At 44.7% G+C, this 27,247-nt stretch overlaps 1 protein-coding gene across 1 annotated transcript; it reads right to left on the reverse strand.

Annotated features, from left to right (window-relative positions):
• Window positions 1-1,593: 1,593 nt before the first annotated feature.
• Cpa2 (carboxypeptidase A2) lies at window positions 1,594-24,474 on the reverse strand. The gene is made up of 11 exons (XM_032905236.1): window positions 24,406-24,474; window positions 21,932-22,013; window positions 21,057-21,191; window positions 20,445-20,540; window positions 18,723-18,824; window positions 16,659-16,757; window positions 15,159-15,269; window positions 13,975-14,065; window positions 11,700-11,899; window positions 8,779-8,863; window positions 1,594-1,831 (listed from the first exon to the last, which is right to left on the reverse strand). Exons 1-11 carry the CDS (start codon window positions 24,468-24,470, stop codon window positions 1,644-1,646), a joined length of 1,254 nt encoding a protein of 417 aa, XP_032761127.1. The 5' UTR covers window positions 24,471-24,474; the 3' UTR covers window positions 1,594-1,643.
• Between the last annotated feature and the right edge of the window lie 2,773 nt (window positions 24,475-27,247).

A 27,247-nucleotide genomic window follows, 5' to 3' on the forward strand; every position in this document is an offset into this window, starting at 1 on the left:
AGGATTGAGACATGTTACAAAATTGATAAGCCTTGGAAATATTATGCTATGTGAAATAAGTCCCACACAGAGTGACACATGCTATAGGATTTTGGTTCCGACATACCTTGAATAGCAAAATTCATAGAATACAACAATGCTTCTAAGAGGCCTGAGGGAGAAGGCGATGGGGATGTACGTTAATGAGTGAGTACAGTTTTCAGTTTGAGAGGATATGAAAGCATTCTGGAGGTGGATATGGTGATGGAGGCACAGTAGTGAGCACACTTAAATGCTGTTGAACTGTGCCCTTAAAAATAGTCAAGGGGGGGGTTGGGGATAATTGATTTTTCGGAGCTGGGGACCGAACCCAGGGCCTCGCGCTTCCTAGGCAAGCGCTCTACCACTGAGCTAAATCCCCAACCCCTCATCCTTTCTTTTTAAAGATTTATTTATTTCATTTTTTCTTTTCTTTTATTGGATATTTCTTTATTTAGGTTTCAAATGTTACCCCCTTTCCTGGTTTCCCCTCCAGAAACCCCCTACCCCATCCCCCTCCCCCTGCTTCTATGAGGGTGCTCCCCTACCCTCCCACTCCCTCCTGCCTCCCCGCCCTGGCATTCCCCTATCCTGGGGCATCGAGCCTTCACAGAACCAAGGGCTTCTCTTCCCATTGATGCCCAACAAGGCCATCCTCTGCTACATATGCAGCTGGAGCTATGGGTCCATCCCTGTGTACTCTTTAAATGGTGGTTTAGTCCCCGGGATCTCTGAGGGATCTGGTTGGTTGATATTGTTGTTCTTCCTATGGGGTTATAAACCCCTTCTATTTATTTCATTTTAAGTGAGTGTTTTGTCCACATGTATGTCAGTGTACCATGTACCTGCCTGGTTACCATGTACCATGTAACCTTAAGGTTAAAAGAAAACATCACATGCCCTGGAGCTCGAGTTACAGATGGTTGTGAACCACCATGTGAGAGGGAATCAAACTGGGGTCCTCTGCAAGAGCAGCCAGTGCTCTTAACTGCTGAGCTTTATCTCCAGCCCCGTCTCTCTCTCTCTCTCTCTCTCTCTCTCTCTCTCTCTCTCTCTCTCTCTCTCTCTCTCTTTCTCAAATCCTCATGCTCAACATAAATGTTAAAATATCTTTGTTAGCCACCCCCCAAATAATCAAGAGCTGGGTGTGGTAGCATGTGCCTGTGATCTTGACATGTAAGAGGTAAAGTTCAAGTCCAACCTCAACTACAAATTACCTTGTCTGAAAAAAATAAAATAAAACAGTAAATTTTATATCAGGTGTAACTTGGTACGTTTTAAAAAGTTAAAGGAGGCTGGGAATAGCTTGCTTAGAACAGGTTAAAGGAAAACACACAGGTACAGCCCAGGGGCTTGTGGCTTTGGGACAGCAGAAATCAGAGAACTGGGAGCTGGAAATGAAGCTCCGTGGGGGAAGTGCTCACCTAGCAAGTACAAGTCCCTGGGTTCAAATCCCAGGCCCTGGGGGAAGGGGGGGGGGGAGGGGAGGGGCGGAGGATAGGGGGGGAGGGGAGGGGAGGGTGCTTAAATACTGCTTCCAAAATTGGGATAGAAAAGGAATGATCAGAGGCCAGCTGTGCTTTACACCACAGAGATTTTAATGGTGTTGGTCTATTCTGCGATCCCTAATAGGGGTGGTCTCGTACATGCTCCATGATGGTCTTCAGGCCAAGCCAGGTTTCTTCTGCTGTCGGCAAGATCTGCTTGGCTGGCAGGAGGAAGCCATAGAAACCTGTGTCCCTCAGTTCAAAGGCAAATGAGTATTTGATGCCAAGGTCGTAAGCCCAGTCGATGCTTCCACCACTCGCCTGGTCTGAGGGGCAAACGGAAACGAAATCTGACTGTTTCTGTAGACCCTGAACGTGATTAAAGATAACCCCAGCCTTCTAAGCGTGGGTTTCAGGGACAGGCACAGTCTACTAAGGGTTCATATATGACAAGAACCAGGCTGCCCCCACCCATACCCCCAAAAAGCACAAACATGGGGTTGGGGATTTAGCTCAGTGGTAGAGCGCTTGCCTAGGAAGGCAAAGGCCCCTGGGTTCGGGTCCCCAGCTCCAAAAAAAGAACCAAAAAAAAAAAAAAAAAAAAAAAAGCACAAACATAGTTTAAAACAAAAACAAACAAACAAACAAACAAACAAACAAAGGTGTTTGAATGAACACTACAGTTAGCCTTCTTTGTTATTCTCAGAAGCCTCCTGACTTTATTTACCCATTTAGAACCCATTTGCTCGATGCCCTAATTGACACCTTCCCCGTTTAGGGAGGACACACCATTTCCCTCATTGTTTTCTCTAGTAGAACAGAACGAATTCTAAATCCAGTGAGTGACTTGGTCAGGGGATTCTCAGTGTAAGCCAGGAACAAGGTCCCATCTGATGTCAAATCTCATGCCCAGTGCTAGGGATCATGGGTAAGCCACTACAGTAAAATGCACCTGAGATAAGCGTGGCCACCAGCAGGGCACACGATGACCTAGCACATGATGAAGGAAAATGGCATTAGGCTACAAAGCCCTGAGGCATTCATGAGTCCGGAAAAGCTAAGCAGTGGACTGGCTCTGAGGCCCCTCCCAGGAAGAACAGATTGGAATAAGTAAAGTTGGAGGAAGCTACCAGGTCCCTAAGAACAGAGGCCAGGAAGGCTGTTACAAGAAAGACCAGGACTCAAGGTTAGTGTTGTAAATTACAAGATACCTGTTCCTCATCAAAAGCCCTCAAAACAGATTACAGGTATTTTGAGATTTTGGAATAATTGTATATGTATAATAAGATATCTTGATGGGTGGACCTGAATCTACACATAAAATTCATTTGTGTTTTATATATACCTTATATAACCTGGAAATCATTTTCTAACTACCATTAGTGTACCTGTGCCTTCAGTTAGACCTGTCCTGTAAGAAAGAATTTCCCACTTGTTGCCTCCCATTGGCAGGGGGACATTTTAGAGTCAGAAAGATTTGGGGGTTGAGATTTTTGGATCTGGGATGCTCGACCTCTAAGTCCAAGGGTTTCTACAACGGACAACTATCTCTCCCTGATGCAACCACCACAGTACCTAGCAAACAGAAAATGCTAACTGGTTACAGCCTGACTTGAATGGACCTTGTTGGGTTCCAGTAGAGCCAATCCCACTAACAGGTTGGGGATTTAGCTCAGTGGTAGAGCGCTTGCCTAGCAAGCGCAAGGCCCTGGGTTCGGTCCCCAGCTCCGAAAAAAAGAAAAGAAAAAAAAAAAAAAGAAGAAGAAGAAGAAGATCAAAGTCGGGGCTTCAGACAAAATCTTGACCCTGCCAATCACTAGCTGGGGATCTAAAGCAAGCCAGCATATCTCTCTAAGTTCTTAAGGATCCCTGTGTCAATGGGGCGCAAGAACTAGGCAGAAAAAGGTAAGCACGGAACTTGCTTGTGCTCACTAAATGGCATCTTCATTGGCCCCTTTTATGCCTATTTCAGTCTGCTGTCCCTATTGTACAGAAGGAGAAACTGAGGCCAGACAATCTATGGAGAACGCTTATTAGTCAGTCAATGTCAGTTATGAGCTAGCACCTGCCTGGCATGCATTAGGTCTCGGGTTTGATTCCCAGTACTGTGTAAAAATAAGATCAGTTGAGTGTCAGTAATGATTATAAGTGTCATTATCGATTATCATTATCAACTGTCAATAAATAAGGAGGGCCTGGTCAAATTAGATTACATCAGAGATAATGGCAGGGAGCATGGCACCAGTCAATGCTTCTGCAGGTCTTGAGAGTTAGTGAACACTTTTATTCCATATATTGTTATCTTTGAGTCTATCAACAAGCCATTTCACAGATGGGCAAAAACAAGAAAGGATAAGTAACTGCCCCAAAGTGACTGGGTTCCAAAGTGTCAGAACTAGAGTTCAGATACAGGGCTCTGTCCCCTGTGGCTATATTCCTCCTCCTCATGTTCTAACTCTCGTGACTATGTGAAGCTCTTCCAGAGCCCTTTGCAGGTGAGAAGTTGCCCAGGAAATGTGTCACCTACCAAAGATGTGCAGCTGGCCACGGTGTGGAGAGCAGGTGCTCAGCCCAGAGCTGCATGCCAGCCTGAGTCACGCACGAGGCAAGACACACTTAACCAGTTCTTAGAGGACTAATTACTCTCCAGGTTGGGGTGAGGCAGGATCCCAGAGTCAGCCCTGAGAAGACCTGCAGCCAGGAGTCGCAGGTATGAAGGACCTGGCCCTAAGGTATCATAAAACAAATCTGTATGTGTCTGACCTTTATTTATTGGAACTATCTTTGATACCTGTGTCCTCAGCAGGTAAAAATACACTAACTAGCTCCCAGCCTCCCAAGGTCCAAAAGACAAGGTAAGATAAAAACCTAAATCCCTCATGATGACATGGATGAGACTTGGGACTACAGAAATGGCTTAGCAGTTAAGGACACTGGACCTGGGTTTGAGTCCCAGCGCCCACGTAGCAGCTGACAACTGTCTTAACTCCAGTCCCAGGGGATCTGATGCCTCTGTTGGCACTAGGCAAATACATAGTGCACAAACATACATGCAGGCAAGACATCCATAAAAATATTGTAAATAAATAAAAAATTTTTTTAAATTTAGTGACTTAAAAATAAAATAATGAGGGCTGGAGAGATGGCTCAGTGGTTAAGAGCACCGAACTGCTCTTTCGAGGTCCTGAGTTCAAATCCCAGCAACCACATGGTAGCTTACAACCATAATGGGATCTGATGCCCTCTGAAAACAGCCATGATATACTTATATATAATGAATAAAATAAATCTTTAAAAAAATAAAAAAATAAAAAATAAAATAATGAATTTATTTAAAAAGAAAGACAGACAGAAAGAAATTAAGAAAAAAGGAAGAAAGAAAAAGAGAGAGAAAAGAAAGAAAAGAAAAGGAAAGGAAGGAAGGAAGGAAGGAAGGAAGGAAGGAAGGAAGGAAGGAAGGAAGGTGAGACAGGCATGGGGACTTTGGGGATACAGGATGCTTTCTACCAACATCCATCCTACACTCCAACTTCCACCCCAAGCCCGACAAACAAAAGCATGTACTTCAACAACTTAAGTTGTTGCCAGGGTCCCAAGCTAGGTCTACTTCTCTGTGCCCACTGTCAATACTCAGGGGCTCTGGAGATTACCCTGAGAGAAGAGGATATGGCTCAATTGGAGGATTACTTCCCTATCATGTATGAAGTACTGGACTCAACCCCCAGTACCACATAAACCCATTACAGCCCACACCTATAATCCCAGCACTCAAGAAGCTGGAGCAGGAGGATTAGATGTTCGAGATCATTCCTGGCTATGTAGTAAGTTTGAGTCAACCTGGGATACATGAGACCCTGTCTAAAAACCAAATAAATAAATAAGTATATTAATAATAATAATAATAATAATAATAAAGGTAAGGCCAAGACCATACAGAACATGGTTTTAAGTCTCGGTAACTGTTTGCCGATCAGTCTTCTCAAAGAACAGCCTAAAACACAGACAACAAAACCTCGGAAGCCATTCATTCCACTTGGGTGATTAATCTTTCCGTGGAAATATTTTTCCAAAAGACTATCTAACCAATAAAGGAGCTTAGAAAGTACAAATTGTGGCATTACCTTACATGAAATTGGACAAATCCAAAGACCTTATAACTGAGATTTATCAATAAAATAACAAATAACTAACATTAAATATAAAACACTCTACAGGAAAAGATGTCAACCTTAAACAGATGAGTACAAGATATACACAGGCATTGACTCCAGCCAGTTAAATATGTTTGTGTTCATTGACAACAAAGTCATTAATGAAATTAAACATGGGAAGGAATATGATAAATATTAAATTTTTCCTATAAAGTTGAGTGTACCATAGATCTCAGGAAGGAAGGAAGGAAGGAAGGAAGGAAGGAAGGAAGGAAGGAAGGAAAAAAAGAAGGAAAGAAAGAATCACAGAGCCCATAGTCTAGAAGAGAAACTCCCATGACTTCTTAAATTATCAGAAGTACTTTTGCATTTCCATGAAGCAGTCTGGATTTAATGAGTACATCTCACAGCTCTGCCTTTTAAGACTCCCATTAAGGAATCCACAAGTAGCTGGGTGTGGTGATCCACAACTTCAACCCCAGCACTTAGGAGGCAAAAGCAGGCAGATCTCTGTGTGGCTGAAGCTATCCTGGTCCACATAGTCTCCAAAAATAGAAAAGCAAGCAAACAAAAATGAAAATCATAACTAACAAGTGGGCATTCCCCCAGCCCCCACCATGGCTGTAGCTCTGTCTGTGCTCACAGCAGGTCAGAGAACAGGTCCCTGCTCTCCCTGGCTGCTCAGTCCCCTCTTCTGGTATCTCCATTCTGCAGTCGTCACACACATATATGTCCATATGTGTACTATGTGTCTTAAAAGCAGACAAACAACACAAAGTGAAAAAAAAAAAAAAAACAGCTTCCCGTCCCGAATCTCTCCATTCCCTTCCTCTCACCCACTCTCCTGTTCCTGCCAAGGCCACTAATGAACTAGTCACAGAAACCCGACAGAAAATGTTCCTTCCTGTGTGCTGACCTTTATATGGCTTTTATCATTTTAACCACTGTCTCCTTTTTAATAATTGCTCTTCTCCAGTCTTTGAAACTCAAGGTCCTCCACCTCTCTGCTTAGTCCCCTGCTGCCTCTCTCCTCCCAAGGTCCTTCCCACTCCAAATATCTCCTTGCTTTCCTGTTTTAACCACTGTCCCCATACCATCCCTTCTTAAATCAACCTCTCTCCCCTTCTGCTCCTCCCTCCCCTCTCTGCAGAATCGTGGGGCCCATGAACCCGCAGACCCAGCCCAGTGTACATGATGCATGCCTTTGATCCCAGCACTTGAGAGGCAGAGGCAGGTGGATCTCTGTGAGTTCAAGGCCAGCCTAGTCTACAGAGTGAGTTCCAGGACAGCAGGGCTGTTAACACAGCCTGTCTTAAAAATAAAGCCTTCGAACCCTACAGGTACCTCAAGCTCAATATTTCTATAACCAAACCCATACACTTTCCAACACTCCCCTCTCATGATCCAGAATGTCCTCTCTCAGTGAGTGGCACAACCCAATGACCTTCTTCAAGAACCTCTCTACCACCGATAAAGGGTAAAGACCAATGGCATGTCGCAGACACTGCACATGCTCATGCCCTGCTGTAGCTTGGACCATCATCTCCAACCCTAACTCCTCCAGCTCCTGCTGAAGGATGTACCTACTTCCAGTCCATGACCACTACAGCCTCCACTCAATACTTCAACTGCTTCACTGAAAACTCCAAAATGGCTTCCAGAATCCTTCAGATGAAAGTCTCCACATAGCACACAAAAACCCATCCCTTGGCCTCCCTTCCTCACATCTTTCGTCCCAGCAATCCCAAACCTACTTTTGGCTCTGAGAGACCTCCATGAAGTTCCATGCTTCCGTACCCTCGGATCTGACTATCAGAGTACCAGCTCTTTGTTTCTTCTTCTTCAGCTGCCTGGTGGCCAATCTTTAAAACCCTGCATCCTTCCTATGTGAAACTTCTCCACGGCATTAAATCCCCCACTGCAGTTTTACAGCACTTGGGGACTGTGAATAACCTACTACCATACACATATCCTAACATCCCTGTACATTCCTGTTCATCTCTCTTCAGAGGGAACTGACTCCCACAAGTTGTCTTCTGACCTGCACACATGCACGTACAAACATACACACACGCACACGCACACAAATACATACACACGGTATGCAAAAGAAATTGAATCCTTGGTAGGTTCCTTGTGTCTGTAGTGCTTGGCATCGGGTTTAGCACACAGCAAATGCTTAGTGAGAGCCTGCTGAAGGTAGGGTGTCTGTCGGAGGCTCATGGTCCACTAGTTTCCAAAGGACCTCTGGGCACAGAACATTGTGGAAATGGACACCTGACTGTATAGCTTTGAGTTTCTAGCTTTTATAAGGAAGGGCATTTAAATGGTTCCGAATTCAGGGTGTGCTGAGATCTCCCAGTGTACCTACTCGAAGACAGAAAAGTCTCACAGCAAACTTGTAGATTTATCCTTACCTCATCTGCGTTCCTCTTCCCCCCAGTGCACAGGCAGTCGCCTGTAACAACTTCCCATTGAACCAGCCAGGAGTTTTCTGTTGTTGCTATTTGGTTTGGTTTTGAGGTTGTGACACTGAAGACTGAACCCAGGATCACGCATGATGCTAACACATACTCTACCATTGAACTAATCCTCAGCCTCTAACCAGGTCCTCTTAAAGGAGCCACGTCCATTCTTTCACAACCCACAGTACATGAACCTACTCAAGACAGGAGTCCCTCTTGGCCAGGAAAGGGCAGATTAATAAAAGACTGTGACTTTTTAGAGCAAGTTCTGATAAAGGTTTCTTGTTTGTCTTTTGTTTTTCAAGACACAGTTCCTCTGTGTGACAGCCCTGGCTGTCCCAAAACTCGATTTGCAGACCAGGCTGGCCTTGAACTCACAGAGATCTGCCTGACTCTGCCTCCAGAGAGTTCTGGGATTAAGTATGAGAACAAGCTTAGGAGACAGCACAAAACTCACATCTCCAGAAAATCTTTGTTATCACATCATAAATATTCATGGGGAGCCTAGACCTTCTGAGGGGGAAACAGGGAAGGTTGGGTTCTGTGTACAAGGGGCACCGCTTTCACGCGAAGGCATTTCGAAGCATTAGCCCAAATTCAAATGGTGTCTCTCCTCTTTATAAGGAGGGACAAACCTCGAGGAGGTTAGATACTTACAGATGACAGAACAGATGGGTCCCACTTTATAACTGGTGCCGTGCAGTCTTTTCAAAGCCTGGGCAGCCTTCTGGGCCACTTCATCCTGGAAGGAAAAGTGAATGGATAAACCTTGCCTCGTGGGAAACCAGTTGCCCAGTATTCTATCACAGACAGGGAGGCCTGGTTAAGCACACTCCCTCATTAACCGACACAGAAGCACGCCTATTCCTTTTCTTGAAACCATTTCTCCGGAAAGTAAACACATGTATTGTCCTCCTGCTATGAGCGCCCAACAGGACATACTCAGTCTTTCATCATGCAGCTGTTCCGATGCTCCAGAATTCAGTATTTGGCCACTGGCTCTCCTTGTTTAGAAACAGAAAGGGAAATAATTTTGGTGGCCTGAGAAATTACTCGGCGGGCCCAAGTATTTGTTCCCTGACAGCCTGAACTCAGTCCCTGTGTCTCTCATGGTAGGAGAGAACCAGGTCCTGTGAGCTGTCCCCTGACACAGACACACTAAGTAAACAAATGTAGTTTTAAATTTTTTAGGAAGTAAGCTGGAGAGATGTCTCGGCTGTGAAGCTCTTAAGAAGATGGCGGCTCTTCCAGGGGACCTGAGTTCAAGTCCAAGCAACTACATGGTAGCATGCAGACATAGAAGCAGGGAAAACACCCATGCACATAAAATAATAATAATGATGATAATAATAGCAATAGTAATAATAAACATGCCAGGCTGTATGGGTAGTACAAGCCATTAATCAGAACTCAGGAGGCAGAGGCAGGTAGGTTCAAGGCTAACTTGGCATACAGAGTGAGTTCCAGGACAGCCAGGGCTATTATATGGAGAAACCCTGTCTCAAAACAACAACAACAACAACAAAGTTGCGTAGGCTTACGGGGACTAAAGTGAACGTGCATGTACTGACCTCAGGATGTACCTGGGAAGTTTGCTGTGTTCCCCCCCCCCCCAGTTGATCCCTACTGGCTTATTTTCCTGTGATTCTCTCTGTTTCCAAGAAGCAGACCTCAGCAAAATATTTTCCATTACTCAAGGGTTCCATTTTTGACTGATTGAGGCTTTACTGTCCTTGCTAAGGATAAATGTAAGGTCTTGAACTTGGGTCCAGGAAAACAACTGTATAAATACCAGATGGGGAAAACCTGGCTCAGCCAAAGCCTCGGAGAGCCTGGGGGTTTCAGTTGTCAGTGAGCCCAGCGTGACTCAACAGCACGGTGCAACTGCCAAAATACTAAGGTGACCCTCAGCTGCATGCACGGGAGTACAGGGGAGGGCAGGAGGGACAGCGGCTACAGCCATGCTCCGCTCCTCCATGGTTAAACCGAAACACAGGCTTTGCATTCACTCTGGGGATGACCAAAAGTTGGCATTGGCAAAACAGCTCCTTGGGATAGGGTGGGAGTTTGGTCCCACATTGTAAGTCCTTAAAGGAATCGGGGTAGTTTGGAGGTGGGGTGCAGTATCACAGATTTATCTCCCCAAAAAGAGTGAACTTCGTCAATGTAGCCAGATGAGAAAGCAGGATCAGAAAGCAGACAGCAAAGAAAAAGCCTAATAGGCAAAGGTCTGTACCACATGAAAGGCTCCCTCGGAGGCTGAGACACCCAGTTCTGGGCTGCAGGCTACAGAACTAGCTCACAGATACTTGAGCATGGGAGTCGGACAACTGAAGACTATCAGGGTAGAAATCTAGACCGTGAGAGTGTAAAAGAGATCTCGAGAGGGAAAGAAGTATCTTTGAAGGTATGAGGGGTAAAGACATGTTACCTGAAAACGGAAAAGGACACAACAGGAAATAGAGGGGGGAAAAGAATAGGGGAATCAACAGAAACAAATTTTTTAAATACCATAATAAAACCTAATATTTTATATGCTGATTTTTAATTAAAAATAAATTATATTTAATTTTTTAAAAATGTGAGCAGGGAGTATATTTAGGTTCCTACCAACCTTGACATCCCCCGCCCACCCCCAGATATAACTTTGGTAACAAGTCCCCTTCAACCCTGAAAACGGTCCTAACAAACCCAAAAAAAAAAATCCAACTGATAAGACAAAAGATGTATTTGAACTGGAATTATCTATTCTATGACAGCCTGGGGCTGCTGGCAAAACTCTATTTGAAGGTAAATTGTCCAAAAGGTCTCAATTCCAGGCTTATCCCTAACAGATGGGTTTCAAAATCAAGCCTAAAAGCCAAATTGGAAATATTTGCACATTCCCTTCATCTGGGAATTGATGTTGCTCAATTGTGAACAGCTCCCTGAGATGTCACCATCTGACCCAGGGCTGCAGCCAATCTGTTTATTTCTGAAATGGGAAAGATGACAGAAGGAATTGAGTTAGGGAGGAAAGCCTTTTAAGTACACATCATATACCAGCGCACTGTCATGTCAGGTCACAGAGCCAAAGGCCCCAACCAAGTCCTAGGGAATTACGGGTCATCACACCGCTCAGCGCAGAGCATCTGTCTAGCAGTCCAAGAACCTCAGTTCCACATGGAGTCCACATACCGTGGGAAATAATGGCGGTGGCGGGCTCCCCAAGCACTCAAGACACTAAGACAGGCAGGAGGATCATAATTTTGCAATTTTACTGCCAGCCTGGATTAAGCTGCCCATAGTAAGACTCTGTCTCGAAAAGGAAAAGAAAAGAAAAGAAAGGAAAAGAAAAGAAAAGAAAAAAGAAGGGGGGGGGAGAGCAGACTCCTGGAACAATCTGTGTTAAAGCAACATTAATTTTCATGAATTCTACTTACCAAGTGAGCCTAGTCTGCATTGGGTGTGTGTCTGATTACCTTAGTAGCCTGTCACTGACATTCCTCCACCTCCGTATCTAACTTTATGAATGGAACTTCACTTGTCCACGCAACAGATGTGGTCATTAAACTCAAAATAACAATGTAGGAACTCACCAGCTCATTAAAGTCATCTGGCTTGGTACATTTATAGCCATAGGGGAACATAAGCAGTTGGGAATAGCTGTGAAGGGTAATAAAAGCTTTGACTTTCCCGTGGCTCTTGATGAAGTCCACTATGGATTTCACTTCAACTTCAGAGTTGGGCTTGGGTCCGTGGTATGAGTCAGAGCAAGGGCTGCTACTGGCTCCAGGTCCTAGTGGGATAAAGAAATAAGAAGCCTCCTTAGGGCAGTAGCTTTAAGTAGACACCATAGCTCGCAGAGGCGGTATACTCGGGAGGCAGAGGCGGAAAGAGGTCTGAGTTCAAGGCCTGCCTAATCTACAAAGTGAGTTCCAGAACAGCCAAGGCTACACTGCAGAGTGAATGCGTTCCTCCTGCGTAAATCAGAAGAAGCCTATCCTTGTGTTAGGTCGGAATCCCCGCTCTGGGGGCGTGGCCAGGAAGCGGAAATGAGCTCATCCTAGACGTGTCTCTTCTTTTAAAATATGGATCCTCTGTACAGCAGAAGGAGCTATCAGATTAGATCATGTCTCCCTTCTGTGGAAGCTGTTGGAGGAAGAGCTCCTGCACTGGGGAGGGGAGGGGGGGGTCTGTAACCTCACTTTCTGGGACCTCTTCAAATCTGTAGAGTCCAAATCTGTAGAAGTTCTATGCATCTGTATTACCAAGTCACAAAGCCACAAATGTAAGGAACCTCTGACACGCTTTCCACCCTGAAGAAATCACATTTGACAAGGCCACCTTTGGTCTTGATTCTCTCAACAGCTATAGTTGCTCAAGACGCCCGAAGCAGGGGTCACTGCAGGCCTGGCAGGGGTCACTGCAGGCCTGGCAGAGGCTGTGAATGCTCGAGAATCTTGTAGGGAGCAGGTGGGGCTGAGATTTCCCAAGTTCTCTACATGAACTGGGCAAAATATAACTTGCAAACATAACTTATATGCCATCTTATGTTAAAATTATTTAAGAATAATGTTTCAGAGGGGAGAGTGGCATCGGATTACTGGATCTGGTTTAATATTCGGGGTCTGGTGCTTTGGTTATGTTTTTCCTATGCAAAAAAAATAATAAGAATAAATCGTTAAAGCAATGAGTGAAGTTACCACTCATGCGTGCCCCATTCACACCTCCCTAGTGGGTCCTGTCTCAGTTCTGTAACTCTCCAGAATTCATTTGGTTTACAAATATTTAATGATTGCTCTCTGCATTGCAGACTCTGTGCTCGTTATTAGGAAAAAAGACACAGCGCCCAGCTTCAGGATTTGTTATACTTAAGCTTCATTGTCACCCTAACTAGATTTGGAACACCTAGGAAACATACCTCCGGAAGGTTCTGAGATCTTACCAGAGGCATTTGACTGAGGAGAGAAAACCCACCCTAAATCCTGAGTGCAGTAGCATAGCCCCACAGACTGGGGTGCTTGAGTGAGTGAAAAGGGCAAGAGGGAGGCCACCTGAGCATGAACACCCATCTCTCTCTACTTAGGGACCAGGGACAAAATGCAGTCACATTCTTCATGCTCCTATTACCACCACCCTTTCTCTGCCATGGTGCAGTGTTCCTCCAACTTGTAGCCAAAATAAACCTTTCCTCCCCTGAGAAGAAGCTTGTCACATCAATGGTCACATCAATGAGAAAAGCAACTGTCGTACTGTTGCAGGAAACTAGTGGGTAAAAAATAACAAATGTCGACTCTGCGATTAGTGAAACAGGTTTAACTGGTGCCTAAAAGCATGAACGAACACCCCGCCCCAACTCGCTTGCTAGTGGACCCCCAAACAGAAAAGCTGAAATCACTAAAACCAAATGAGCAAGCTAGCATTTTATCTCTGACTGTAATTCGAAAATCCATTTCTTAATTCCATTTGTACTTTTTATTTTATTTTTGTAAGTTTTTCTTCTCGAAGCATCTACCAGATGATGTAATGCTTCTCTTCCTTATAGATCCTAACCCCCTCTAGCGGTCGGTTCCGCGCTTCCTGAGCCCCCTCCATTGTGCTAAGCCTGGCGTCTTTGGCTCAGAGGCTGAACCGGGCTACAGCCTGCGGGAAAACCAAGATGTGAAGCAAACCGTTTTAAATGCTGCCTGGAGCTGTGACAGGGCTGTACTTCCGTGAAAGGAGAGAATTTAGTGAAGTGTTTCAAAGAGGGTTTTAAATGACTTGAATCCTAAATGGATAAACGGACTGAAGGCACTGCAGAGCCATGCAAACCAGTCGGTTGGCCAGAATTCAGTCTGGCCATCCCTGGGGATGACACCCGGTGCTCACCTCCGAAATTTGCATCCCAGTTCCGATTAGGATCCACACCAACACAGCCGCTTCCTGACCTTTTAGACCGGGTCTTTCTCCACATTCGATTCTTTAAACATCCAACGAAACACGAATATGGAGGAAGAAAAAGACGGTCATCCCTTCTGATAAGCAGGTCCCTTTTCTGTGTGTTCCCTTGTGCCCCCCCTTCAGAACTGCGCGATATTTCTTTTGCCCAGAGCTGTCAAATGGTCCCCATAAGAGGTTCACTTTATGTACTTCCTCTCTCAAATAAACGCCTGCCAAACCATGTTCCATAAAACATGGATCTGTTAAATGCTAGCCACTACCACAACAAAATAAGAGAAAGAGATGGAATTTGTGAGAGAATAGTTTGGGAAAATATGGGGCTAAATTGGTTAACCTTACTACAGAACTTCCACGGGTGTTTAACGTATTGTTTGTTTGCTTGTTTTAATGAACCTCTAAGAGATCATAGGCAGCATTCCTCTGGCTTGCCTGTGGACCCTATACCCACTCATGCTGTGTCTCCGGCTGTGAGCAGGGGATGTTTCTATCAGTCATTGTTACCTGCTCTCTACCAGAATAAACTTGGAGACTCTGATTCACTCTGAATATACATGAGGTCACAATGCCATAGTGGTGTTTTTGTAATGCTGTAAAGGGGAAGGGAGCCTATATAACTCCTTTTAGTGATATTACAGAGGATTTCTTTGATAAAATTGTAAGTAAAAAAAAAAATGCTAGGATGCATTGTGCTGCCTACTTAAATCTTAAAGCAATCTGTCAGCAGGTAATATCTGCCTCCTCTTTTCTATCAGACACGCACGCACACTACACACACACACACACACACACACACACACACACACACACACACGATCTCAAAGATAATTGGAACAAATCTCCTAGGTGACTCACTGCAAGCCCAGCACTTGAATAGCCCAGCATAACAGCTGAAACAGGCTCTGGCTGAGCTGACATATATAGACATCGAGTGTCGGAATAAGAAGCGATTATAAACATTCCCCATGCCACTGCTGAGAGAGTAGGCATTCTGCTCGGAGCAAATCAAGAACAGAAAATTACTTTGGTTTGGTTTTCCATGTCCCTGCATGTCTTAAGTCCTGTGGACATAAAAACCACACAAAACAACAAAATAAAATAATTGAGTGTCTTACGGTGGTTTGGGAGAACGCATATCCATCGGGATTGGTGACAGGCAGCAGGAAGATATCCAGAGTATTAAGAAGAGAAGTGATGGCTGGATCAGTTCCATAATCAGAAGCAATCTGAGTAGAAACATAGACTTTCAATCTTACCACCCCCTTTGCCCAGAAAATGCATTGCAAAATATTCTGGCACTGTGGTTTTGTGGTTCGTTTGGGTGTTTTGTTTGTTTGTTTGAGTTTTTGTTGTTGTTGCTGCTGTTTCTGAACATGAATTAGGGACTAGTGTTGATCAATGGGAAACTTTCCAATACCTTGGAGGGACTTGAAAATATCTTGCAGGGTCTATCTATAACTTTCCTTTCTGGTGACAGTAATTTTCTTATATTAAGTAAATAAAATACCAGTTTTATTTTCCTTATTAAGTAAATATCTCTTATCCTCTTAGAAATAGCAACCCTCTCTCTGTCTTTTTTTTTTTTTTTTTTTTTTTTTTTTGTACTGAAGCTTTTTGCAATGGTGGGTAATGGCATGTGTGGCTTATTTGGATCTGTGAACCAAATTTTTAAAACTTGATATTCATTAATCCTCCCATGGGGTGACTTTCCAAAAGAACTCGGGACCAACATCAGATTACTTAAATATGCAGGGACTTTGCTAAAGATATGGAGAACCGGTTAAATTCCATTTGGGGAATTACATTTTGACTGCAATCAATTGCAGGAGAGCTGAAGTTTCTGCTGGATTAAAATTTATTCATTTCCTGTGCTCAGCCATCCTAAGGCATTATTATTCAACTGTTAAATATCCATTTCATAATACCCTAAAGGTAACCGCATTTTAATTGAAGGGAAAAATGTATCAGTCGGCATGCACGTGGTTGCACATGCTTGAATGATCTGATGTGGATTGATTTCCTTTGCTCATGAATTAACATTCTGATTTATAGCATGTCATTTTGGAATTACTTAAGAAATACCAGCCTAGGTCACACCCAGCATCGTGTCCTGGCTCTTGTGCCAAGGACCATGTGGAAGAGAGAGATTGCTACATTCCGACTTCAGAATCAGATTTGGGCAATATTCAGAGCAGCCCACAGGCCCTCCACTCGGTTCACTTTAGATCTGTAGGTTAAAGTCTTCTCGAATTTGTTTCCATTTGCTCTCTGAAGCCCTTTCAAGGCTTTGTAGTGGAAGCACCTCCCACTAAGTACCAAGCTTCCCTCCTGCATCCCAGGCTGAAACCCTGACACCCAGGGACCTGCCGTCACTCTTTCCAATTCTTCTGGCTTGCTGGGTTTTTTAACAAGGGGCCCAGGGACTCAGTACCATGATCCTAGATGGGTTAATACCAAAGGAAAGAAAGCTTGGCTGAATCCGTTTCCTGCCGGTGTGGTAAGAGGAGGATTTGGCTGAGAGTGCTCGCAATCAGGCCCACCAGGGCAGTGTGTGTTTACTTAGAGAATCTAACTCCCAAAACACAAAATATGTGAAGAATTTTAAGCAAAATGACCTTATTTGCTGTCCACAGTGCAGTAGCTTGTGTAACCCACTCTCGAGCATGGATCCCCGCATCAAGCCAGATGGCTGGCTTGTCTCCTCCGGTGCTGAACTGCAAAACAAACAGAGCGATGGAAAGAGCTTCTCCCCAGTCGGCGCCTCTCCCTACCGGGTCTCTCTCTGTCCTCTTTCTGTTCTCCATGGAATTAAGAGAACAAGAGGAGAGATGGACAGGTGACACTGGTTTGATTAGTCCCTTTTTTTAAGAAAGAAAGAAAGAAAGAAAGAAAGAAAGAAAGAAAGAAAGAAAGAAAGAAAAAAGGTTTAAATGCAGATTGAGAAGCAAAGCAAAATTTCCCTCCCTTAATGTTTGTAAAAAAAAAAAATGTGGATAATGTAATGAAAATATGCTCACGTTATAAAACAGGTTTTAGGTAGTACATCATTCTTTTTTAAAACACTAGTTCATGAAGCATGCAAGCTAATGTATGGGGGTGGTGAGGAGGGTGAGGAACGGGGAAGAAAGGAAAAAGAAAATATTTACAGTCATCACCCTATACTGGTGAATTTCCTTGTCTGTCTTTTGTTTGTTTGTTCGCTTGCTTGTTCCTGTTTTCCAATGCCCCCCCCACCCCCGATCTATTATTTCAGCTCTAAGAATCTCTGAGCCTTCTGAGCCCTCCATCGAACAGGAGGGCGCGCTCCCACAGTGCTCTGCAGAGCTGCGGTTGTATAATCTAAGAGACTGGGTTATTTGGAACAGTGGCCTTGCCAATTGGATCACTAAATAGGAGGAAAAGATTATTTTTGCACCATCAACTTCTACCTCTGTGTAGAACCAAGCACAACAGATAAGGTAAATGAGAAATGCAAATTCCTGCTAAATTTTTCACATTTCACAGGTTCGGGAAAGTTTTGTTGAAAATGTGTTGAGTCTTTTCCTTCAGAGTACTCAGATGTCAAAAGTAGGCAACTTTAAAAAAAAAAAAAAAAATGTCTCAACCACCAAACCACTTGGAAAAATCGAAGGCCAGGAAAAACCAAGGCCGGATAATTCAGTTTCCTGACTCAGAGGTAAGCCAGACAGAAAAGGACGGACAGTAGTAAACACTCTAGCCGTCCAGTAGTGGCAACCACCCCTCCCAGGCCAGCTTTGGGGAAACCGCTCCGGAGCAATCCATGTCCCAGTTAGTCAGTTGGTTCCTAGCCACGACGTTTCCAAATTTAGTAGGGCGTTGTGACATTGCCTCCCCCCACACCCCCCTTAACAAACTCTTTCTAGGAAGTCTGGGGAAATAATTTTCACTGTTTTTTCTGAACAAAGTGCAAATGCTTGCAACTATCATCCCAAATACCGTTAGGGATGTCGAGTCGCAGGGAACCTGAGCGGATTTTTAACTGTCACCTAAAAAAAAAAAGAAAGAAAGAAAGAAAGCCTTCATTCCAGGGCATTACTTCGCATTTAGTTGTCTGTCAACATCTGCACACTGAGAAACTGGTTTTGGTTTTTTTGGTTGGTTGGTTCTTTTGGTTGGGTTGGGGTTCGTTGTTGTTGTTGGTTTTGTTTTTTGGTTTTGGGTTTTTTTGGTTGTTGTTGTTTTGCCTTTTTAATACTGTTCGGCCAATTACTAGGGTTTTTTTTGTTTGCTTGTTTGTTTGTTTTTAAGCTGGCTTTCAAAAGAAAAGAGAGAGGAAAAGAAAAAATCCGCAAAGAACTCCCACTTTGATTAATTTCCCCAGTGCTCGTCTGCCCCTCCCCCGCGCCCGCCGCCTTCTCCTGCTCGGCTCCAATTGGCGCGCTCGGCCCGGCTGCCCGCGAACGCATCTATCAGGACACATTAATTCTCTCCTGCAGACCTGCGTCAGCGTGCAGGAAAAGAGGAAAAAAGAAAAAGGAAGGGGGGCGGGCGGTGGTGGGGATGCTCAAAACCAGCAAAGACCGGTTAGGACGGAAAAAAGAAAAAAGACCGAGAGAAAGAAAGGGGGTGGGGGTGCCTGCTCTGCAAGCCCAGCTGGGAGGAGCGGGATTCTAGAAGCATCATGAGAGGGAAAACAAAAGTCACTGCTCCCTTTATACCTTGAGCACATTCATGGGCCGATTTTCAAAAGATGAACCGATATTCACTTTGCTCACTAGACCGGGGTTCTCAGCCACGAGGTTATCCATTTCTTGGTAAATCTGGAAGGTTCAAATGATAAACAGTAATCTGTAATTGAGTGACCGAGCGAATGCAACTATTAGGGTCTTGTCGCCCTTCCATTCCCGGTCTCTCCGCAACCCGGCTGGGGGCGGCAGGAAGCCAGCACGGGGATGATGAGTCACTCTGAAAAAGAGAAGCCATCTTGCCGCAGCAAAGCCGGTTCTTTCCAATGCTGCGCAAAGTAAAATGGCACTTCTGGCTTGCCTGTGGCTCCCGTGTACACACACACACACACACACACACACACACACACACACACACACACACACACACACACCCGTCTCTCCCCACCCCCCAGACCATATCCAGAAGGGAAGTCTTTCACCTTAACCAGCAAACCGTAGTGGCACCAAAAGGGATGTGGCCGACGTGTGCTACAATATACAAAATACGCTAGTGCGGGCCTAGAACAATGGGGACATCCTCCAGTTACCGACTACTGCGGCCCCAATTTTTAAGGCTCATTGAAATTCTGAGCATTCTCCACATATCAAGGTTTCGACCATTACAGAGACAGACCTGAAACGCTGTTGCAAGCATTTGTTAGATCCGCAAGTGGGTGAGAGCGTGTGTGTGTGTGTGTGTGTGTGTGTGTGTGTGTGTGTGTGTGTGTGTGTGTGTGTTCTTTCACACTCTTCCTCTAGCTGGACTAAGACACTTTTTTCTTAAGGGGGAGAGTTTTAGGAAAGTAACAAGACACATAAATAATATATAAATTACCAGGTGGCATTGTCCCATGTTCAATCGCGATGGTATTTCTGGCAGCGAAACAAATGAACAAATTCCTTCAAGTCATGACCACCCGCCTCGATCGGTTTAAATAGCTTTTACCACTAAATAAATTATGGCCAAAAAAAAATGTTTTAATACATTTTAAACTTTATTTGTTGGCTTAGTGCCCCCTTAGTCTTTCCTTTTCTTCTCCTCACCTCTTAACTCCCCACTGTCACTGACAATCAGACAGTGCAGATAAACAGCTCTGTACCAGTTTCCCCAAAGGCTCTGTGTCACACTAGTGAGTGCAGTGCCTTCCAAGTGCCCACATAGCAGCACATGGCCCTGAGAGAGAGAGAAAAAACGAGACCCAGAAAGGCAAAGATGTGACTCTTTGCTACTGTGTGACCTTGGATCAATGTGCACTTTGGGAACCCCCAACATACACACAGACCCTTGTGTGGGAGTCAGCTGATTCAAAGTGGTCCCTGACACATCCAAGACCACAGTTAATCGTCGCTCTTGAGTGACTCTGTAGCCTATGCAGCTTAAAAACCGGCAAAGGAGTGTTGTGGGAAGAGTGTGAAGGAGCTATTTGTGGACTCACTTAAAACATTCTTGACACCTCTAAAATAACTTGTGTGGCTGTTGGGATGGACAAGCGGACTCCAGTTCCTGCATTAAGCAGGCACCGACTAGGAAATCTGAGGGAGACTTTAGGAAGCTAGGAAGGAGAAGGAGAATGATATCTAGGTTATCAAATCACACACACACACACACACACACACACACACACACACACACACACACACACCAAGGAAGTACACCTCGTCCTCAGGGAAAAGAGTGGCTGGTTTCTCTGATCTTCATTTGGAAATGCCTACCTCTTCCAGGGTATGGTAGGCCTCAAAGTTGAAGTTCCCACCACGCTCTCTTTGCTGGTTGAATAGCATTTCTTCCCGCTCTTGATCCAACAGAACCTAAGGCAAAACGACCCTGTGATTTGCGTGCATTGCACCAGCCGTGCGTTCCTGTCTGGTGGGGTAAATCACGAGCCGATACTTGACCCCCAGGACCAAGCTTCCCTCACTGTGTTTACATCTCTATGTTTACATAATGAGAGGTCAGATACCTCTTATCCTGGTAGGATGCTAAGAAGAGATGGGGTTTGCATGGTCTGGAGGCCAGGTAGCAGCTGCAGGCCTGGAGGGGGTGACAGTGCTTAGAAGGCCTTCAGGTCATCTTGTGGCTTGGCCTGCCTTTCTGAGTTAACCTCTAATTAAAAACTAATTGAATCACAGATTGGTCTCCTTCCATTTGCATGAAATGCAAAAGGGAAGAGGAGAGGGGAAGACCCATGTGAGGAGATGTACCTCCCCGCCACCCTGCATAGGTTCATACTAGGGAGACCCATGTGAAACCGACAGATCCCTTTCCTGGCAGGGTGGAGGGGGACCAGCAGGCCTCTCTGCAAGGCTGTTCCTTGGCACACTTACTTGAACATCTTCGATCATGATGGAATAATCGATCCCCTGGGACTCCAAGAAAACCTTGACAGCCTGGATGCTAGCAAAAGGGACTCGAACGTGGACTGTCTCCCCGGGGATGGTGGGTGATTTCCAAAAATCAAGCTGAAAGGAATAAAAAGCCAAGCCAAGATAATGATGGAATCGCTCTGGGAGAAAGAGATAGTTGTACGCTGACAGATTTCAATAATGCAGCTGCTTACCTAGTTTATTTTAAGTCTACAAACCCCGAATCGTTTCAGAACCACTGTGATACAGCAACGAGAGGTTCTGTGCATCCAAGGGTCAGCAAATACGTTGTTTTCAGCTCTCTCTCTCTCTCTCTCTCTCTCTCTCTCTCTCTCTCTCACACACACACACACACACACACACACACACACACACACACACACCATGGCCAGATATTAAAATTGGCTGAGGGACAGATGATTTTAAATTATGGGAGGCCTTAAAAAAATAAAATCAATCTGGCTCTCGAGAGGTCCAATTCATTTCGTCACGAGGTATTAATGCCATAAATTATTTTAAAGGGGAAATAGTGAGTTAAAGGTATTTGGTAGTAGCTTTCACATTTTCCGTCTTTTTTTTTTTTTCAAGTCTTGCAATAGTCCTGTGAGATGTGAAGAATGATATATTTTTCCTCAGTTTTCTGATCGTGAAAATGAATCACCGGGAAAGAAGGCAATTTGCTCCGGGCTGTGAGGTCGGAGCTAAAGTCCAGGTTTTTGGAACGTAAGAGTTGGCGTCCCATATTACCTCAAAGGGGTCAAAGCGCAGACCAAACTAGACGCCCATCATGCCTACTTTATTTACGTAGGGAGAAATGTGGACGGTATGACAAATACCTCAAGATGCTCTTCAGCCTCCAATTGCAGCAGAGTTCTAATTTGCTCTTCATGACTTGGGATGATCTCAAGAACTTGATCTCTGAAATATATTAACCACAGACATGACCTTAAAAGCCAAACCTGTTGCTTTTTCCTCCTGTCAGCCTCGGCGTGGAGATGAACGCAACAGTCAATAACCTCTTTCACAAGCCAGAAACTAATAAGTCGAACACTGACCCCCAGCCCCAGAATGAGGGGGTGATCAAACGGCTTCACTTCCTCCAAGGAAATGCTATCTAAATAATAATTAAGAGGGGTACCTGCTCCTAGCAGGAAGCTTGCCCTTAAAGTTTCCTTTCCGTGAGCTAATGAGTATTTGTCAAATAACACCTGCTGCCCATAAAGCACCGCTCTTAAAACTTGTCCATTCCTGCTTTTTCAGGGAGGAGCAAAAAGGAAGAAAGAGGGAAAGGAGAATAATTAATTTGCTGCCTGTAAGAGGAATTAGATCCACATCTGGGGAGACATGAAGTTTTCTGGTTGCTTTTTTTTTTTTTTTTTTTTTTGGTTGTTTTTTTTTTTTTGACTGAAAATATAACAGAGTACCTACTCCAGGTCCCATGGTCTAAACAAACTGGGGACACAGCGAAAGAAAACTGAGGCCCAGGAAAATCAAGTGGAGGGTCATACCCACATGCTCATGCACACATGTTCACATGTATCATGACAGGAAGGAGAAATCCCCAAACTGGCAAGTATACTATTAGCAAAAAAGTTTGGGTGGAAGAACCTTTTGCTCAGTAGCAGAGCCTTTTTGTCCTCTGTCCGTTTTCCAGGCTGACTTCCTGTTCATAGGCTCTGGAGAAGGAACAATGCGGTGAGTCACGATGGAAGGGGTGAGGATTGGAAGCCAGTCCTTCAGATAGGGCTCCACATGGCTTCCACGGCTCTCCCGTGTGACACACAAGTGGCAGAATGCAAGCTCTTCCAGACCCTTCTGCCCGTACGTAGCCATCTGTCACAAATGGGCTGAAAATTCCTCCATTTGGGTCTCATTACTTTTAGTTAATGCATGGCCTCCCAGGAGTCCATCTTTAAAAGGAAGTGCTGGGAACAGTAACACATTAGGCCAGTACTTCCTGGTATGCTCTCTAAGGGACCGCAGCCCCAGGAGAGTTGCTCAGCCAAAAAGGGAGAGGTGTGACTTTAAAAAGAAAAAAATCCCCGTAGATTCCTAATGCATACTTACTTAGTCAATATTCTAGAAATCATAAAGTTCATTTAATCCTGACTCCCAAGTTGAATTGGCTAGCTATTTTCATCACTTCGTTAATTTCCTTGGAATACTCTCCAAAAATGCACCCTCACAGAATTGTGGGACCAGGACTGGTGTAGGTGGCCTACACCTAGAAGCCTGGAACTTGACAGGCAAAAGCAGAAGAAAGGCTACAAGTTAGGGGGTTGAGGGCAGCCTAAGTCTCATATGAGTTCTGGGGCTGCCATGGCTACACTGAAGAGAAAAGAAAAGAAACAAACAAAACTAATGGAGGAATCCAGGGATCTCAAAACAAAGGTGAGTGAGTCCTAAAGCCAAGAGAGGCATCACCTGACACTTGCAGCCCAGACCGACCTTCAACCTTCGCACTCCTGGAGGCCCTGCCACCCAGATAAGAAACCTGACAATAGGAAGACAAGTGCTGACAGGAAGGATAGAGTCCAGAGAGGTGGGAGGTGGGTGGGTGGGAGACAGGTCTTTACGATGACACCTCAGGCAAGTACAGACCGCATCTCTTCCCTGCTGTCTATCGGCCCCACATTCCACCCACTGGAGGGAAAGGGGTGAGGTCAGTTCTGTGAAAATTCATTTTTACAAAATGGAGTCACTCCTGTCGCAGCCAATAAAACATTGTCTAAGGTCATGGGAAAGGAAGAGGAATAGGTCTTGAACTCCTCTCGCTCCCAAGGACAGCCTGCCCAGTCTTTAAATCTATTCTCCCAGGATTGGTCTCAAGACTAACTTCACACAGTTAAGTGTCCTCCGTCTCCACTCAGAGCCTGCAGGCTCCCACAGGCACCCAAAGGGTCAAGGCCTACTGTTCAAAATACATTTCTCCCTCACGCAAAATCCCTAGCCTCTCCTCTGTTGTCTGTACGTAAGAGAGGCCACCACAGCCTGTGAGCGCCCCAGTGAGCCATCCTGCTCTTTATCACCGGATAAAAGGTTTCTGTTCAGGACTTTTGACAGTTTCAACTCCTTTCCACCTCTCCAGTCTTTCAGTGCCTCTTGGATCAGCTCCTACCTTTCCCCATATCACACACACACACACACACACACACACACACACACACACACACACACACACACAACCTAAGAGAGCTCTGAAAACACAGAGTGCACACATCTCTTATTCTGTGACCAAGCTGTGAGCAAGTGAGAGGTTTTGGGAATCAAGTAAGTAAAATCCAAATAAGCACCAGAGAGTGTCACTTACCCCACAAACGTTTCTTGACAGTAGATATACCCAAGTAGGGCAGCCAATAACAGGGTCAACCTCATGGTCAATGCTTTTCCCAGAGTCCAGAATTCAGAGCCCTTCCTGAACTTTATAGGGAGCGGGGCTGAGGGTTATCTATTGGCCCTCTGAGAATTCGAGAGAATTCCCATATGGCCAAATTCTCACCTGCTTGTGAAATTCTCAAGGTCCCAGATAGCAGAGCTCGATACTGCCAGTCTGTATATTTTCCTTTTTTAGGGTGAGATAACAGATTTCAGTGGAAAGAAAACAAAATTGTTAAGGCATACCAAGGGCAAATCAGACGTTTATGATTTGGAACCTAAAGGGCCACTAGCCCCACTGGGTGACAGAAGCCAGATTAATAGACCTAGAGGTTGAAGTCCTTTCTGGGTCTCGGACAAAGCGTTTTCAGTGATTACCCAGCATCCTGTCCATCATATCCCATTACTGTGCTCATTCGTTTATTTTTACAGTGTTTACCCCGAAGCGCTGTAGGCACTCAGTCCACATCTGCCCAGGGTCCCCGGAGATGTGGCCCGGCCCAGCCTCACTCTCTATTAAATAAGCAAAACAGAATGCCTTGTAATATTTAATTCCACACTGTCTCTAAAGCGATCCATCTGTATTTGTACCAAATTAACACCTCGATTGCTACGCTTCTCAAAATGACAACGTCTTTCCGATCGGAGTAGTAAAGGTCCTTGTTGGGAAAGTTTGCGCTTCAAGGAAGGGTTTTACTTCATGAATTTCTCTATGCAAGAGAGCAATTTGGTATCAGTTTCTCTGAATTTCTTTAAGCAATTTGCTTAAAGAGGAGTTCTTCTTCTTCTTCTTCTTCTTCTTCTTCTTCTTCTTCTTCTTCTTCTTCTTCTTCTTCTTTCTCCCTCCCTCCCTTCCTCAGATTGTCTCAATCCGCTGTGGGAGCCCAACACTGGCTTCAACTCCCAATCCTGTGTCTAGTCCCCAAGTGCCTGGATTACAAGCATCTGCTTTCGTACCCGGCTTGGTTGGTTTTTTTTTTGTTTGTTTGTTTGTTTTTTAAAGCAAAGATTGAACTAACAAAAATTGTTTTTAGATGAAAGTAATTTTTCTTTGTCTGTACACATAGATCTTCCATGATCTAACTTTGTTCACTGTTTACAAGGAAATTGAGTACACCTATTTTCTTTTAGGAATCCTGTTTATTGCACCCGCATAAATAGGAGTCCTACTTATCACCTACATGTTATTCTGCCTGGCAAGAATCAACCACAAACAGCTGTAGAGAATTTTCCTACTTTTCTTTGTATATCAAAATTTTTATCTGCACACACACTAAATCCCTGGATTAAAATTCTCAAGCAGCTGCTCTAAAGAGAAAAGCACATATATCATGTTTCTAGCTGTAGAAATTATTTAGTTTAGTTTAGTTTAGTTTAGTTTTTTTTTTTTTTGGCTTATGTTTTGTTTTGTTCTAGGTTTTTTATTTGGTTGATTGGCTTGGTGTCGGATGGTTTTTGTTTGTTTGTTTGTTTTGTTTTGTTTTTTAATTTGGTGTTTGTTTTGTTCGGTTCTGTTCTGCTTATTTTTGAGCCCAGATGGGTCTTACACAGCTGATGTAGCTGAGGATGACCTTGGACCCTTTGGATCCTCCTGCCTCTACCTCCTGAGTGCTAGGACTGCAGACTTGTGCCACCATCCCCACTTTGTGGGGTGACAAAGGTCAAACCCAGGACTTTGTACATGTCAGGAAAGCACTCTGCCGGATGAGTCCCCTGTCTAACCCCTGGTTTTTCTGGCTCTTAAGAGTGAGAGGTGGCTCCGTGGTTAAGAACGCTAGCATCTCTTTCCAGAGGATCTGTGTTTGATTCCCAGTACCCACAAACTAGATAACAACCATCTAATTTTAATCCCAGGGGATCAGACACCTTCTTCTGGCCTCCATGTGCACCGGGCACGCACAGTACACAGATATACATTCAGGCCAAAACCCTGTGCACATAAAATAAATACAATTTAAAAAGAATCGGAAGATAAACCCGAGAAGCGAAGACTACAACACATGCTGTCTTAAGCTACTGATACCTAAAATGAATGCATGGGACGTCCATCAACGCTACCTCAAAAGGTGGCTGGCCCTCAAGCTGAGTCTCAAGGCAGGGAAAGAAAAATGAGAGGCTCTGAATTGCTAGTGACAGGCAAACACAAGAGCTGGGGAAAGAGGTGCACACGGCCGAGTCAAGGAGTCATGGTGGCACATGCCTTCCATCAAAACACTCGGGAGGCAGAGGCGGGAAGATCTCTGGTTGAGTTCGAGGCCAGCCTGGTCTACAGAGTGAGTTCCAGGACAACCAGGGCTACACAGACAAACCTTGTCTCAGTAAATACATACATACATACATACATACATACATACATACATACATACATACAGCAATAAACAGCTGAGCGTGGGAGCACATGCCTATAAGCTAACACAGACTGCAGCAGGAGGACCATGCGCAAGAACAAGGATGGGCTACACAGCAAAACCCTGTAAGGGAAGAAAGAAAGAACAGCAAAGTGGGTAGGGGAGGGGAAGAGAGGAGGGAGGGAGAGGGGGGAGAGGAGATGGGGGAAGAAGGGAGAGAGAATTGAAGTAGTCAAAGCAGCTGGAAAGGGATAAGGCTGAAAGTTGTAAGAGGTCTTTGTTTCTGTTTCTCACCACGGAAAGATCCGTAACTGACAGAGCACTGTGTGCTCTGTTTTCTAATTCTAGAAACGGGATAACATAGACTAAACCTCATGCACTTTAAACACACAGTTTGATAGGTTTTGACACAGTGTATACCCACATGCA

This window comes from Rattus rattus, chromosome 6 (assembly GCF_011064425.1).
Source record: "Rattus rattus isolate New Zealand chromosome 6, Rrattus_CSIRO_v1, whole genome shotgun sequence".
NCBI classification, from domain to species: Eukaryota; Metazoa; Chordata; class Mammalia; order Rodentia; family Muridae; genus Rattus; species Rattus rattus.